The 15,420-nt window shown below is 44.1% G+C and overlaps 2 protein-coding genes across 3 annotated transcripts; both read left to right on the forward strand.

Moving 5' to 3' along the window:
* Positions 1-36: 36 nt before the first annotated feature.
* Positions 37-3,176, forward strand: LOC9637234 (DNA-directed RNA polymerase I subunit 2; the record flags this gene model as incomplete). Its single annotated transcript, XM_024679749.1, has 14 exons — positions 37-161; positions 211-290; positions 348-589; positions 641-790; positions 836-1,003; positions 1,054-1,128; positions 1,185-1,288; positions 1,343-1,418; positions 1,481-1,609; positions 1,656-1,796; positions 1,847-2,059; positions 2,108-2,389; positions 2,441-2,834; positions 2,895-3,176. Coding segments are annotated over 13 exons (2,172 nt in total), but the record flags the coding sequence as incomplete, so codon positions are not given.
* A 17-nt stretch (positions 3,177-3,193) lies between these two features.
* LOC112347913 (pentatricopeptide repeat-containing protein At4g39530-like) lies at positions 3,194-6,400 on the forward strand. Of its 2 annotated transcripts, XM_024679605.1 has the most exons (3): positions 3,194-3,225; positions 3,277-3,333; positions 3,398-6,400. In XM_024679605.1, exon 3 carries the CDS (start codon positions 3,460-3,462, stop codon positions 6,271-6,273), a length of 2,814 nt encoding a protein of 937 aa, XP_024535373.1. In that variant the 5' UTR covers positions 3,194-3,225; positions 3,277-3,333; positions 3,398-3,459; the 3' UTR covers positions 6,274-6,400. The 2 variants fall into 2 exon arrangements, with proteins under 2 accessions (XP_024535373.1, XP_024535374.1); XM_024679606.1 differs by lacking the exon at positions 3,194-3,225 and having other exon boundaries at positions 3,326-3,362; positions 3,410-6,400.
* The last annotated feature ends 9,020 nt before the right edge of the window (positions 6,401-15,420 follow it).

The following is a 15,420-nucleotide window of genomic DNA, read 5'->3' on the forward strand; positions in this document are numbered from 1 at the left end:
TTTTCTTTGTGGTGCTCATTTTCTCATCTTTAGGCAAATGGTTTTAGCGTGGTAGCCGAAAAGCTGAATTTTTTCAGATTCATATCTCATTTTCGTTCCGTCCATAGGGGAGCTTTTTTTGCAAGACAGAGAACTACATCCGTGCGCAAGCTACTACCAGAGTAAGGACACTGATTCTACTCCAGTCCCTTTAACTTTATGGATGTGTAGATCGTGGGGATTTCTTTGCCCCGTTCACACTCCCGATGGTGAACCTTGTGGGTTGCTCACTCATTTAAGCTCATTGTGCAGTAAGCTTTTTATTTTGCTCAATGTCACGGGAACTAACTCGGTTTTCTGTTCTTCAGAAATTTCCACTGACCTCGATCAAAATAATCATCCCAAGGACCCCAAGGTTATTCATCGAACTATTGCTACGGTGTTGGCTCAACTCGGCATGGTTTCGATTTCACCTTTATTGGCGTTGTCAGGCCCTCCCAAGTATCTGGCGGTTCTCCTTGACGGGTGTGTACTCGGTTATATGCCGGTTGGAAACATACCTCAAACCGTTTCTCACTTACGAAGTTTGAAAGTGACCAAGGGTTCTCAGGTTGCCACCGTTTTTTACTGCTGTTCTGCTTGAACTAACGTGTTAGTGCAGGTCCCTATCGATCTAGAGATTGGATATGTTCCTTGCACGTATGCTGGGGCTTACCCTGGCTTGTTTCTGTACACGACGCCATCACGGTTTCTTCGCCCAGTGAAGCAACTTGATACAGGAGCTATTGAACTTATCTCTGCCTTCGAACAGGTTTTATAATTTTTTATAAGCTCACTTTTAAGCTTCTATGTGCAGGCATACATGGAAATTGCATGCCCCGACGGAGGAAATTGCGGTCGAACACCTTCAGCTCCACCAGCAACTCACATTGAACTGCATCCGACGGCTATGTTGAGTGTGGTTGCAAGCTTAACACCTTGGTCGGATCACAATCAAAGTCCTCGAAATATGTACCAGTGCCAGGTTTATACGAGCGCTACCGTAATGTTTAGTTTTTCTAACAGTTTCTACAGATGGGAAAACAAACGCTAGGCTTTGCTTCACAGGCTTTGAAGTTTAGAACGGATCACAAAATGTACAATCTTCAGGTAAGACTAGATTTAAGTGTTCCTTGTGTTAACCATATTCTTTGCTTTTCTTGTAGAACCCTCAGTCTCCTGTTGCGCGCAACGTTAATTACAAAAAGTACAACATGGACGAATTTCCACTTGGCACCAACGCTGTTGTTGCAGTGTTAGCGTACACAGGGTAAAGCTAACTGAGATCCATTTTAAGGTTTGAATTTGAGTGGTTTTCATGTAGTTTTGACATGGAAGATGCTATGATTATGAACAAATCATCGATGGAGAGAGGTTTAGCACATGGACAAATCTATAAGGTGCTGTTTGACAGTGATTTTTCCTTTGTCCCTTGTAAATTGATATGTTTTTTTCTTTTTAGACCGAGCATGTCGATTTAAGTTTGCTGCAAAAAAAATCTGATGGAATTGTGAACCTCTTTTCAAGACCAACTGGGAAGAGAAATATACATAATTTTCTTGACGTGGACGGTCTTCCACACATTGGCCAGGTCTGATTAAATCCGCTCGAAATGCTATTAATCGTTTTCTCTGCAGACTATGCATAATGGAGATCCTTATTGCAGTGTTTTGAATACAATGACTGGTGATGCGAAGCTACATAAGCTTAAAGCTGCAGAAAATGTCGTCATAGATTCCGTCATCGCCATCGGGCATGGCAGAGACCCACTTCAAAAGGTCACAATCTCCTTATCTCGATGCATGCCAATAATTCGCTTTCTCTGCAGATCGCTGTGAAGTTTCGCCATGATCGAAACCCGGTTATTGGTGACAAGTTCAGCAGTCGCCATGGACAGAAAGGAATTCTGTCACAGTTGTGGCCAGATATTGACATGCCATTTTCGGCTGTCACCGGGATGCGTCCTGATATTATTATCAATCCCCACGCATTCCCGTCTCGTATGACGATCGGTATGCTTATGGAGTCTATGGCTGCCAAGGTACTAGCGAACTAGCGATGTGCTCCTTACGCTTCATGTCTATTTTAGGCCGGCGTTCTTCGAGGCGAGTACGTGGATTCGACTCCCTTTAGAAGCAGCTCAGCAGCTTTAGAGGCAAAAGATGGTAAAACAGGAAGCGGCTACAAGGGTAAAGATAAGCATTATCCCGCGATTAGTGAGTTTGGGGAGCAGCTGGCACAGCACGGTTTCAATTACCATGGCACTGAGGTTATGTACAGCGGTTTGCTAGGAACGGAACTCACCTGTGAGATCTTCATCGGTGTTGTGTATTATCAGCGACTGCGACATATGGTTTCGGACAAGTTTCAGGTAACTCCACTTGGAGAACTGAAAATCGGATTAATGTGGTCTTTATCCCAGGTCCGCTCACTGGGTGCTATCAATCCCGTCACTAGACAGCCAGTAGGTGGTCGCAAGCTCGGTGGAGGCATACGTTTTGGAGAGATGGAGCGTGACTCGCTACTTGCACACGGTGCAGCGTATTTACTACACGATCGATTGCACACATCCTCCGACTACCACGTTGGAGACGTGTGCACCACTTGCGGGAGTCTGCTGTCAACTCTGATGGTACCCTCAAAGCAGCCCGCCGTCGGTGCTCGGAACAAACCCAAGAAGGCTACCTGCAAAGTCTGCCAGTCGAATGCTGGAGTCGTCAAGGTTGCCATGCCATTCGTCTTCCGGTATCTTGCAGCAGAATTGGCAGCCATGAACGTGAAGCTTACCCTCAAAGTTGCTTCAGCGTAAGGAAGGGGTACGTCTAAATTCTTTTAAGCTGCCTTACAAACGAAGTGATCTGAGTTATTGATATCAGACCACTGTACTTGGAGCAAAGGATCTAGCATGGTTTTTGGTCCTTGAAGGAGCGGACCCAGCCCTTTGCAGAGCATCTCCAGCTCCACATACGCTCCCTGCCGTCATCCGGGCATCCTCAAGCCTCACTGCATCTCGAGAAGACAAGCCTTTATCCAGGCAAGCGCTCCTTCGCTGGCTTGGCTCTTTTTCTTTGCTTGTTTTCCGTCAATATATATGGCGTTGGAACAAAGAGCCTTCCTTTAGAAGACAAGGCGAAGAAATGCTAAGAACCGTTTTTCCTTTTTCTTCGAAAAAATATGCAGTGTCTCGAATGGAATTATCTGGAAGAGGTATGTATTTTTCTTTTCCGTTTTTATTTGACAGTGATTTGCTCTTCCAAGTTACAGTGTCGACAATCGATAGTTCACTGTTACGAAAAATCGAGGTTTGATACATGGGTACGTTTTAAAAAATGTCAAGGTGAAAGGTACTGATCAATGTTTGCTATCTGTAACTCTACAGAGGTTTTATTAGGGTTTTCCTGAGTTTGGGTCTTCAGTGGGACGAGGTATGACAGTGCTTGAATGCTGCAGCGGAAGGTCAAGAGCTTCCGAGGCCCAGCTGATATCTTAAAAGCCATCGTACAGTCACTCCACCGGGTGAAACCAAGCGTTCCCGTTCTTCTTTCAGCGCTGAAAGCCTCGACGAGCTCGAGCGACATCGAAAACGGAAGGAGAGTCCACGCAGATGCAGTTAAATACGGGAAGGACTCCGACATTTTCGTGGCCAGTAGCCTCGTCAACATGTACGCAAAGTGTGGGAATGTGGCGGAGGCTCGAGAGATCTTCGACGGCATGGAGTCCCGGAATGCGGTGTCCTGGACTTCATTGATCTTGGGCTATGCCGACAACGGAGAATACGAAACCGGGTTGGAGCTGTTTCGACGCATGCAACACGAGAGCTCTCAGCAATCGGATGCTCAGACTTTTGTGGCCGCTCTCAAGGCGTGCACGGGCTCCGCAGCGAAAGAAAAGCCTCTGGAAGTTGGCGGCAGGCTTGTCAAGCTGGGGACTCTCGAGCAAGGCATGGCGATTCACTCGCAGGCGTCGAGAAGTGGCTGCGAAGACGTGTTTGTTTCGAGCATCCTGGTGGACATGTACGCGAACTGCGGCAGCATGCTTGATGCTCGGCTCGTCTTCGACAGGATGCCTTCTCACGACGTGGTGGTGTGGAACGCATTGCTTCTGGGATACGCAGAGAATGGAGAGCCACAGGTGACGCTGGAGTTATTCACTCGGTTGAGAGGAGGAGATCGAGGCTGCGGTCCAAACGCTCGAACTTTCGTCGCTGCGTTTCAAGCCTGCGGCAGTATGGCGGATCAAAGTGGCGACAAGATGGTGGCGCTGGAGGAGGGGATGGATCTTCACTCCCAGGCAGCTCGGTTTCAGCACTGCGTGACGGATATATTCGTGAACAACACTCTCGTCGACCTGTACGCAAGGTGTGGGAACTTGGTGGACTCCCGCAGAGTTTTCGATCGCATGCGCTGCCACAATGTGGTGTCCTGGAACGCGCTGATGCTGGGACACGCCGACAATGGTGAAGAGGAGCTGGCCTTGGATCTCTTCGAGCGTTTGCGCGAACAAAGCTTAGCACCGGACTCCCGGAGCTTCGTTGCCGCGTTGAGAGCTTGCAGTGGTCTTGCCGAGAAAGAAAGCTCGCGGCAAGTGGACACGAACTCGATCATCAAGGCCGAGGCGCTCGAGAGGGGAACGCGGGTGCATGGAGAAGCCAGAGATGCCGGGCTTGACACGGACATCTACGTGACGAACGCTCTCCTGGACGTCTACGCCAAGTGTGGAAGCTTGGGCGACGCTCGCAGAGTCTTCGACGCCATGCAGCAGCGTGATGCTGTCTCGTGGACAGTTGTGATGCTCGCCTACGCGGAGAACGGCGATGGTCATCTGGCTCTGGAGCTGCACGAGCAAATGCAGCGGCAGGGCTGCGTCCGGGACGCCCGGAGCTTCGTCGCTGCGCTGAAGGCCTGCGCGAGCATCGCAGAGAAGGAACAGGGACAGGGAGTTGGCAACAGGTTGGTGAAAGTGAAGTCCCTGGAGCTGGGAATGGCGCTCCACTCGCAGGCCGCGGGAGTAAGCAGCTGCAACTCGGACGTGTTCCTCGCGAACACCTTGGTGGATCTCTACTCGAGGTGCGGGAGCGTTCTGGACGCTCGCAGGGCCTTCGACGGGATGGAGCGGCACAGCACAGCGTCCTGGAACGCTCTCGTGCTGGGCCTCGCGGAGAATGGAGAGGACGAGCTCGCGCTGGACCTCTTCCGCTGCATGGGAGGAGCCGTGGAGCCGGACTCGCGGAGCTTCATTGCAGCGCTCCGTGGGGTGGCTAATCTCGCCGAGAAGGAGCGAGGCAAACAGGCCGAGACGGGGCTTGTCAAGGTGGAGTCACTGCGCAGAGTCATGGAGGTCGAAGCTACGAGCAAGCTGGGCGATATTACAGCACTAGACGCGTTCCTTGCGAGCGCGCTGGTCGACTCGTACGCAAAGTGTGGGAGCCTCGAGGACGCAAGAAGGGTGGCGAGCAAAATGGAGCCCCGTCACAGCATCGCGTCTCTCAACGCGCTGGTGTCCGGCTACGCGGAGAATGGCAAGCCCCGGCTAGCAGTGGAGCTCTACCGATGGATCCGGGAGAGCTACCCGGAGCTCCTGGACGTGCGGACGATGCTCGCGGGGCTCAAGGCTTGCGGGAGCTTGGCCGCGCTAGAGACCGTCCGGGAGATCCACGCGGAAATCTCCAGAGCCGGCGTGCTTTCGTTATCGTCTTCTTCGTCCTCTCGATCACCCACCAGCAGCAGCAGCAGCAGCAGCAGCAGCGATGGAGGAGCTCTGGCTACGTCGCTGATCGACGCCTACGGCAGATGTGGAAGCGTGCTCGAGGCCCAACGGCTGTTCGACGCGATGAGCCCATCGCCGGACACCGCGACTTGGAACTCGCTGATAGCCGGCTACAGCCACCATGGCGACACGAAGCGAGCTCTGGCGCTGCTCGAGGCCATGGAGCGCGAGGGCGCGAGCGTGGACGGCATCACGCTCGTGTCGGTGCTGAGCGCTTGCAGCCATGCCGGGGCGGTGGAGGTGGCGCGGAGGCTGCTGGAGGGGATGGCGGCGAGGTTTGGGGTGGAGGCTGGGGTGGAACACTTCCACTGCGTGGTGGACGCGCTGGGCAGGGCCAACAGGGTGGAGGAGGCGGCGAGGCTGGCGAGGAGCATGCCATTCGAGGCGAGCCCCGTGACTTGGAGGACCGTGCTGGGCGCGTGCCACAAGTGGGAGAACGCGAGCGTGGGAGAGGCCGCGTTTGAATCCCTCCAGGGCTGTTTATCGTGATCATTCGCGCGAAATTTCTAGAAACAGATTATCTAAATAATTTTCTGATCCGACACTATGGATTGCGCCGGATCTGTGTAATGTCGACCTGGACTAATTATTTGGGATGGATATTTGGGATGATAAACATCACAGAAGATGCAATAGTTTCTGGCAGGTCCTCATGCTCAACTTTGCCCTCTGGAATTACCAGGCATCATCTCTAGAGGTCCGAAGGGCCTGCAGTCTCCTGAGTAATCCAACCAATTGAGCAACTGTAGATAGACTGAATCCCACTTGAAAATCAAGTAGAGAAGGGTTCCAAAGATAGATTTCTCTTAAACCATTCCCTTTATTTGCTTGCATTTCTTTGTAAGTTGTAAACTAAAGTCAACTACAACATATCAATTTTAATCGCCCTCCATTTAACAATTCATTAATTTTCTTTGTCAGTTGTAAACGGAAGCATCCCTTAGCCAAGTATTGCTAATCTCAACTAGTATTGAGAGCTGTCAGTAGTGAGATCTCAACACTAGTATTGCCCAGCAAATATTAGGTGAATACAGAATCTAGAATTAAATTTTTTTCTTGTTAATTAGTTTTTACTATTTAGCTTTATATAAAAGACACCTTGAAAGATGTTTGCTGTTTCAAAAATACAAAAGCTAAGAAAGTTGTATTTTAATTGGTCAGAGGACGAGGAAGTTGTTAGGAGTATCTACTCTACTATAAAGGTGAACAAAAGAAGAAAAACAAAATAGAAGAAATGAACAAATTATAAAAACAAGTGGAATTTAGATAATGAAAAAGTTAGATTTAAAATAAAAGCACAAATTTATCAGGGATAATCAATTGAGTGCATGAAATATAGAAATTGATTAACAAAAAACCCTAATTTATGTAGGAGTGAGTAATTTGAATTGAAATCAATCAGGCAACTGTCAAAATCCCACTGTGCTAATAATAACATATGGCATTATAACTTGATCTCACACTTTGAATATAATTATTAAACATTTTTTATTTTTTTAATATTTGCTAGCTATGAAAATAAAAACATGAATGCTATAATTCTATCACATATTGACTTGTATTAACATTTAATATAACAAGCTTTCTAAAGAAAAATAAATAAAAATTACAATATAATAATCAAGAAGGAGCAAATTAGGAACTCTTGAACTCCTAATTAAACATCTTCTTCCGGACTTAATAAATTGTTTTTTTGCATATATTATTTTTTATTTTGAGTTATGAAGATAATTTTATTTTTATTATAAAATTCTTAATACAATATAGTAGATATTTATGAAGGAATTTTAGAAATACATCTATTCTGCAAATCGTTATAGATATATCTAATCTCCTTAGTCAATTTCAATGGTTTTAAGCACTCAATATGGAGAGCATATTCTTTGGTCTAAAACTCTATTATAAAAATAAGGTTTTAGTATGATTTAAAAGAGGTTCAAACCATAATACTAACACTCTTTATAGCTTTTCTCAAGAAACTAAATTAGATTAATTTTGAAATTTCACAAATTACTCATCACCATAGATGTGTTTCTATGAATGAACAACCTACTTTAATTAACCTATTATTATCATCATAAATTATTTATATAAATAAAAATATATTTAAAAACTATTAAATATAGTAGAGTAATTTTTTCATTTTTATTATAAAAATATAAATAATATTTTTAAGAATGTTGTCAATAATATTAGAATAAACAAAACTTAGAATAATTTTGTTTTATTTAAAGTTTTCTCTATTTTTGTTTTATTCTTAAAAGTCAAGATTTGGAGTCTAATATAAACGACTTCAGCTGTTATTTTTATTTTTATGTGTAATACATTTATTTAACTGTAGTTTCTAGCTCTATCTAAAATGAATGTTATAAATATTAAAATCTTAAAATTATTAATTTTTTTATATTTCAATTATAATTTTTCATATGCTGGAAGATCCACATCATACGAACCTGGAAGAAATAATTTTATAACACTAGCTGATTTAATACATTTAGTTGATACTATTGTTAATATGACTAATGCAATGTTTCATTCAACAGATAGATATGAGACTGGACTGGCATATTCTGGAATAGCTCCACTACTTACTTCAAATGAATATAGAGCTGAAATTACATTTGAAGTTCTTAATAAAGGTCAAGGAACACGTTGCTCTATAAATCCATTAAGAGGTAATACTGTAATTGGTGGAAATTTAAGAGTGGGATTTAGAAGTATTCTTTATGAAGTTTTAAGCTTTTTACGTAGAGATTGTCCAGGTGATTTTAGGGGTGCCTCAAATAATTATATATTAGAGTATAATATCAACCCAAATCCATTTTATAATCGTTCAACTATCAGTACTAGTAGAAAACAAAAGAAAATTATAGATGATAATCCATTTGACGATAATGAATGTTCTAAATCTGTAGTTTTTACAACATTATTTTCATGGCCATCACATAATATTCTCTATTTTGGGAATTCTTTATTCTCTCCTAATAGCATTATAAAACTAACAATGCAAGAAGATTGTAATCTTGTTTTATATAAAGGGGATAATACTCCATTATGGGCTTCAAATACTTGGAGCACATGGAGAAGAAACTGTAATCTTTTATTACAAAGGGATGGGGATTTGGCTATTATGTTTAATACCCTTATACTTTGGAGATCAAGGACAAATTGTATAGAGAATAGTTGTATAAAACCATCAGTACTTTCAGTACAAAATGATTGTAACATGGTTTTATATAGAATTCCTACTATAGTTGTTACTTCATTATTTCCAATATGGGCTTCCAACTCACATTGCTAATCTATAAAATAGCATTTTCTTCTTCAATATGCATACTGGCAAGGCACTTTGATTGCTCTCCAGTAGTATCTCCAAGAGGTACTTGATGAGGACAAAGAGGAGCATCTCCCTTGAAAATAGGGCTCCATGGATGGATAGATTCACTTTTATTAGATAAACAAAGTTGTGATTTCATTAAATAATTGATTGCTTTAAAAATGATTATATTAGTATTTCTTCATTAGAGATTGATGTGACCAGATATGCAAATATATGGATGCCATAGTGGTGACAGTTGGAAAAGGATTTCAAGCCCTTGAAGGCTTCAAAGCTGCCCTCCATTCCAAAGCACATAAGATGCCATAGGAATCAGATGAAGTAACAAGCTAGAAACTTTCCAAAATTTTAGTATAAAAACTAAATATGGAATGGAACTCAATAGATCATCTCTATTGTGGGAGCTAGTTCCATGCTATCTGTCCTCTTTGCCATAGTCTCTCAATCTCCACCAAGAATGTGTCACAAGAGACTTTAGATGCTATAACTTTAGCCTACTGGGATATCATCTTTAGATCAAGCTTTTTGATACATTTATTATGGTTGTGATTTTATAGAAGTTGTGCTCATCCTCTTCTCTCTTGTTGATGTGAAGTGTGATTATCATGTTAATTAAAATATAAGAACCTAACTCTTGGACACATGTGCGAAATGAGACCTGAATTTCAAGGCCTTAAGCAAGTGAACAAAAGAATGGAGCCAAACTCCTAAACATATGACCAAGGAGCAAATGAACAAGGCTAAACTCCCAAATGTATAACTAAGGAACAAAAGAATAAAAGTATGGAGCAACACTAGAATAGTCTTAGAGTTTTTAGAATCACAACACCAAGACTAACATGTAAAATGGTGCTTGAGCTTAGACCTAAACTGGATGCAAAACAAGAATAAACATACTTAATAAGGAGCTAGACATTGCCTTACATTAGTTGGCCATACCTATCTATTTATTTAGAACCCTTTATATGAAAGCACACTTTGGGGTTTCATCCTAGTCTCAAGAATTAGTTTTTGGGACAAATTTAAAAACTTATTAAATATGGAATATTATTAGATTATGAATCATTCTTTACATTTCATTTTATATATAGCTAATAAACTGAAATAAGACTTCACATATGGCAAAGTGCCTTAGTTACAAGGTGCACTATGGCCAAGGTGGTGTGGTAGTCTACAGCACAGCCACATGTTTTAGGAGGATTGGGCATCATTGACCCAAGTGAACCATGTGTCTCTGATTCTTTAGGGTTTGGAAGCCGCTGGAGTGGAGTTTCCTCCAGATTGTGCAGCGCATCTCTCTGTCCTCGTCTCTAAACAGTGCATTGAAGAAAAGGGGTTGGTTCAGCTAGTCTTCTACCTAACTCAGCACCAACTATCATAACAGGAACGCTCTCCACAGCCTATAAATCCTCTGTATGAGATTTTGTCCTTTAGCCACATGTGTCGGTCCTTCCACCAATGGGTTCACATCCTATACCCAAGTTGTATTATGCTTGGGGTAGATCATCAACAAACTCTTCCAAAATATGAGTCCCCAAGGTTGCCTACTTGGCTAAAGGCCTATGAGGATGACTTTATACCTTATCGCCTTTGTAGTTATAGATTTTCAGCCTGTAGAAGAGGCAAAACCTCTAGCTAGACATTCTACGGCTTCTTTATGTAGTGAGACCAAGGTTGAGGCTGAGACCAAGCCCAAGCCCAAGCCCGAGTCCAAGTCCAAGTCCGAGTTCGAGTTCGAGTCTGAGAGGGTGAAAGCCCAAAGCATTTGTCTCCTAGACCTTGGGGGGTTTAGTGAGCTCCAAAAGTATAGTAAGGGGGAGGACTGCAGTGGAGCCAGTTTGGCCAGGAAAGGCCAGTTTGGCCTAGGAAGGCTGTACTTAATGTTGGGTGATGAGCTGCCCACTAGAAAGTCCAAGACTAGAGTGAACACGGACTGACAAATGGGGTAGCTTGGTAAAGTGTTCAAGAGCCGGCTCTAGTTCCCCCAGGAGATTGATTGGCCAATGCTCTCAATCCAAGTGTGGGTGGCACTACCTACTTGGATACCTGGCGTGGCTCAACGGAACCTCGCTCTAAGCCTATGGCTAAAGCACCCAAAGGCAGAAGGCAGGGAGAGTACCCATGAGGCCCGTGTAGGGCCACGGTGTTCCAAAATGTTGTCACAAAGGCCCAGACTGTGGAAAGGAAGAGGAGTAGTCCTCGGATGTGGTGACCAAGGACATAGTCACACAGTGAGGAAGTCCTAGAGGATAGTGGGACTTAGTGGTCGGGCCCATGGGCCTTGATCCAGTGGCAGTGTTGGCGAACACGGCCAAGGACAAAAAGGGACTTGGTGGGGACCGGAACGGAGATATTGGGGAAGGCTAATCCCCATGTCTGTGGGCATCCTAAGGATGCTAAGGAGTGGATCTGGGATAATCACTCACGGATGGATGGCCCAGTCTTTGAGAGACAGGACTGTGATGCAGGTGGTGTTAAACCACCGGTGTGACCAAAGTGAAAGGGCATGGCCTTAGCGTAACAGGCTAATATGTCAATGGTACCTTGGGGTGTCGGTCATGGGATTGGACACGCGGAGCACTTGGACCAAGTGCAATGGTTGAGTGGCATGGATGCCATTCTTGGGGGCTAGCAAGTCCTTAAGTCCAGAATAGGACCTATGGAGGTTGTGAGTGAAACTCCTCCAAGTGGTCGGAGGTGTGGTTAAGTGACTAAAGTAAAATGGAAAATTTAGTCGTTTACAATTTGGTATCAGAGTTGTTCCTTAGTCCGACTCTTATTGGTGGCCAAGTATATCACCACTTGTATTGGAATTGAAAAGTCCTAGGTATGGACCTATCCTCGAGGAGTAACATGTCGAGAGGACATGGCTCTCCAACTCAAGTTCATGTGTGACTTGTGCGCAATGTGGTGGATGGAAAAAGGGCCAGTAAGGGAATGACTTTGGGATCTTGGGAATAGTATAAGGGTTCCTTAGAGAGTTGAGGATGTGATCCAGATGAGTGTTTGACTTAGCAAATTGGCTAATGTAATTGTGGTAAACAACTACGGTTGAGATCACGGGAAAGATAGAGACTCCAAAGCAATAAAGGAGTCACAAGATTATCCTCATATAATTGAGGTTGGTGCTCATGAACGTGAGACTAGGATTAATAACCGTGGAAGGTCAAATACGGAAGAGGACACAAGTCCTTGAAATGGTAGCCGGGGCTACCTCTAATGAATGCTGGAACAACCTAAGGAGTTGGGGGTGTACTTAGAGGATGAGTTGGTATTCTCATCACATGGACAAGTGGTCATAAGGGGCAAAAGGTTGGCCTCAAAGAACAAAATCAAGTGTCAAAGTAACACTTGCAAAGATGGTCTTTGTGAGTAGGACATAAATACATGAAGTTGTATTCTAGCAAGCTGGCACCTCAAAAGTAAGACCTTATAGGTCGGGGGATTATGAAAAGTTCAAATGGCTGAATGACTTAAGTGGAGTTAAAGAAAGGTCCTAAAGGACTAATGGAAGCATTTGGACTAAAGTGTGTTGTGCCCCACGAAGGATGGGGAGGATCATAAGATCCAAGTATAAGAACAGTGGGTATTTCATGGGTGGCAGAATGTGCCATACTAAAGTCGTGGGAAAGGTGTTCCCAGAAGAAGCAACTTTGGTGCAAAGTTGTGTGCGAACATTATGGTGTAGTGCTAACAAATAGTTGGTATGAGAAACAACTAGATTGGTTTTGGCAAAGACCTAGACACAAGTGCAAAGTGTCATAAATGCAGACTTATAGAGTCGATGGTGTGGAGACACCAAATGGGCCAAGGTGTAATACCTTGAGATTATGTTGATGGGTTCATAAGAACCCCTTGCCAAGGGAATCCCAATGGAAATAGAAATGGCATAGCCTAAGCTAAAAGGCATGTGGTAGAGTGTGGTGACCCGGATAATGATGGAGGTGTGGAAGCACTAGCAATGAGTTGTAAGACTTGACAACCATGAAGCAACTAAGTAAGAAGTGCAGGTAATTGGTTAAACAGGTAGAAGGTAGCTACCCAAGACTTCTTAATGGCATAAGAAGTTATATATACCCTTACAAGGGATAAATTGCTTATGTTGTGAAATAGTAAGTCAATGTCGTAAAGGGAGATGCTCATTATCAAGGAGGCCATTATTGGGACACCCAGACACTCTAGAACACTAGGAGGTGGTGTTCATGAGGGCAATAGATAAGGCCTAAGTGATGAAGTCCCTAGTGAATGATGGATAGAAGGTGCTATCCAAATGTCTAAGGTTGCGGAGACAGAAGAAAATTGTCTACCCGAATTGGACAAAGCCAAAATGAAATTTTGGCAAGGCTAGTGATGGGCATATAAAAGCTTATATGTAGCAATGTTAATCCCCGTGTGTGGGATTAGAAGTTGAGCATACCCAGATTGAGGAACCACTCCCTAAGTTATTGGATAGGTTCATCCCTAAGAATATTTGCTATGGCATAGTAGAAAGTGCAAGGCTATCCTCCTAGTCTGGATGAGAATAATCAAAGGAAAGGTGTGAGGCCAAAAACAAGTAGTAAGGGGATAGAACCAAAACATAGAAATCGAATTGCATAACCAAAGTGGTTATGCAAGTTGGGAGTGGAGAATCAAGTGGGTGCTTAAGCATGTTGTCACTAATGACTGTGATGTTATAGAGAGTCTAAAGCATGGAATTGTCCATGTTAAACTATATAGCAATTAAAAAGCTTGCGAAAGGAGACGCCTTAGCAAGCTAAGAGACAGAGTTCCTTCAAAAAGGTTCCCCAAGACAATTTTAGGTAACTTGATACCTAGAAAGCCAAGTGTAAATGGTTCATAGAACGCACGAAATCAGAGTGGCGTAGTAGAAGCGTGGTCTTGAAGCTTGCCATAAAGCGAGGCTATCAAGGTTGGGGAAGTAGTTCCTGAGTGTTCAAAGAGAGGGCTTTGAACGGAAGTCAATGGTTGAGGACTTTCACGCTTATGCATGAACCATGTTATAGTGGCCGGATGACTTATTAAGTGACATTGGCAAGTCAGGGGAACAAATCCCTTAGTTGAAGGTGCTAACTTCAAAAGGGATGGCCTATGAGGCCGAGCATAGAGGAGTCCATGCATGATCACAAACTTGTCAAATGAGAGGACTTGGCAGTGCGGAGGAACTAGGTTCCTAAACTGTGATCTATAGCACGTTTTAAGAACATGTTGGTGCACCGGCGTGGGGAGTCACGCCCCATCCGTAGATGCATATACGGAGGTTGGATTCGAGTCCCGACCCTCTAGTGCTTGGGTTCGAGTCCCAAACCACTAGGGCATAGTGATGGTTTGGAATATGAGGACACTCATTTTTCGATGGTCATGGACTCTCAATGAGGAAACTGGTTTGGGCACACTGCCAAGTGAGGGATGCCTTGGAGTCGTGATGCACAGTTAGATTGCTTAGTGTGGCTCGGCATATCTAACTTGAACACTTGGTGCGAGTGGCACCAAGGACGTGGTGAATGAGATGGGGACATCCAGTCTCAGTTGCTATAGACCCTTAGCCGGAAGGGCTGGCTTGAGTGCACTGCCAAGTGTGGGGGATGCCTCCGGGGTCATGGTGAACAACTTAAAGGTCTGGAAAACTTAATACCTATTGGCAAACCTGTTAAGGTGCCAAGGTGTGATCACTAGGTGATCTTATGGCTAAAAACAAGGACAAGGTCCTTGTGAGGTTAAGGGATAAAGTCCCTAAATCAAAGTGTAGGTTTGAACTATTAATGATGGTGTGGCTTGGTTAAGGTGATGTAGCGCATGTGATCATGGGATGAGATTTGGATATACTATCACCGTGGATCCTTAGAACTTTGGGGGATAAATGGGGATAAAATAGCTATTAAGGGCTCTCTCATCAAGCAATTACCCCTTTTCCATTTGGCTTAAGGGGAGAGAGATAGGGTGCACTAAAGTTTGTATCGGAGCAAATGGCACGGGTTCGATTCCCATTGATTAATGACTACTTAAAAATATAATATACCCTTGAGCAAGGTATATTTCTACCTCTAAATTTGAAATTGTATGTATTAGGCATCCATGCGTATGTCCTTCCTTTTGTGTGGAATATCCACGGATGAAGGTATCCATTGTGGGACTACAGTATGGGTGGATGACTAGTTGCCTCACATGGAATAGCTGGTTTACACAATGAAAGGATTGGTAAATTAAGTGTGGAAATGGAGGTGTTGGTTCCCCTTGGCTCAGTAGGGGTTGTTTGTTAATAGTCAATGAAGACATTAACATCTCTAAAGGGGGGGGGG

The sequence above is a fragment of the Selaginella moellendorffii genome, unplaced genomic scaffold (assembly GCF_000143415.4).
Source record: "Selaginella moellendorffii unplaced genomic scaffold, v1.0 SELMOscaffold_25, whole genome shotgun sequence".
Classification (NCBI taxonomy): Eukaryota; Viridiplantae; Streptophyta; class Lycopodiopsida; order Selaginellales; family Selaginellaceae; genus Selaginella; species Selaginella moellendorffii.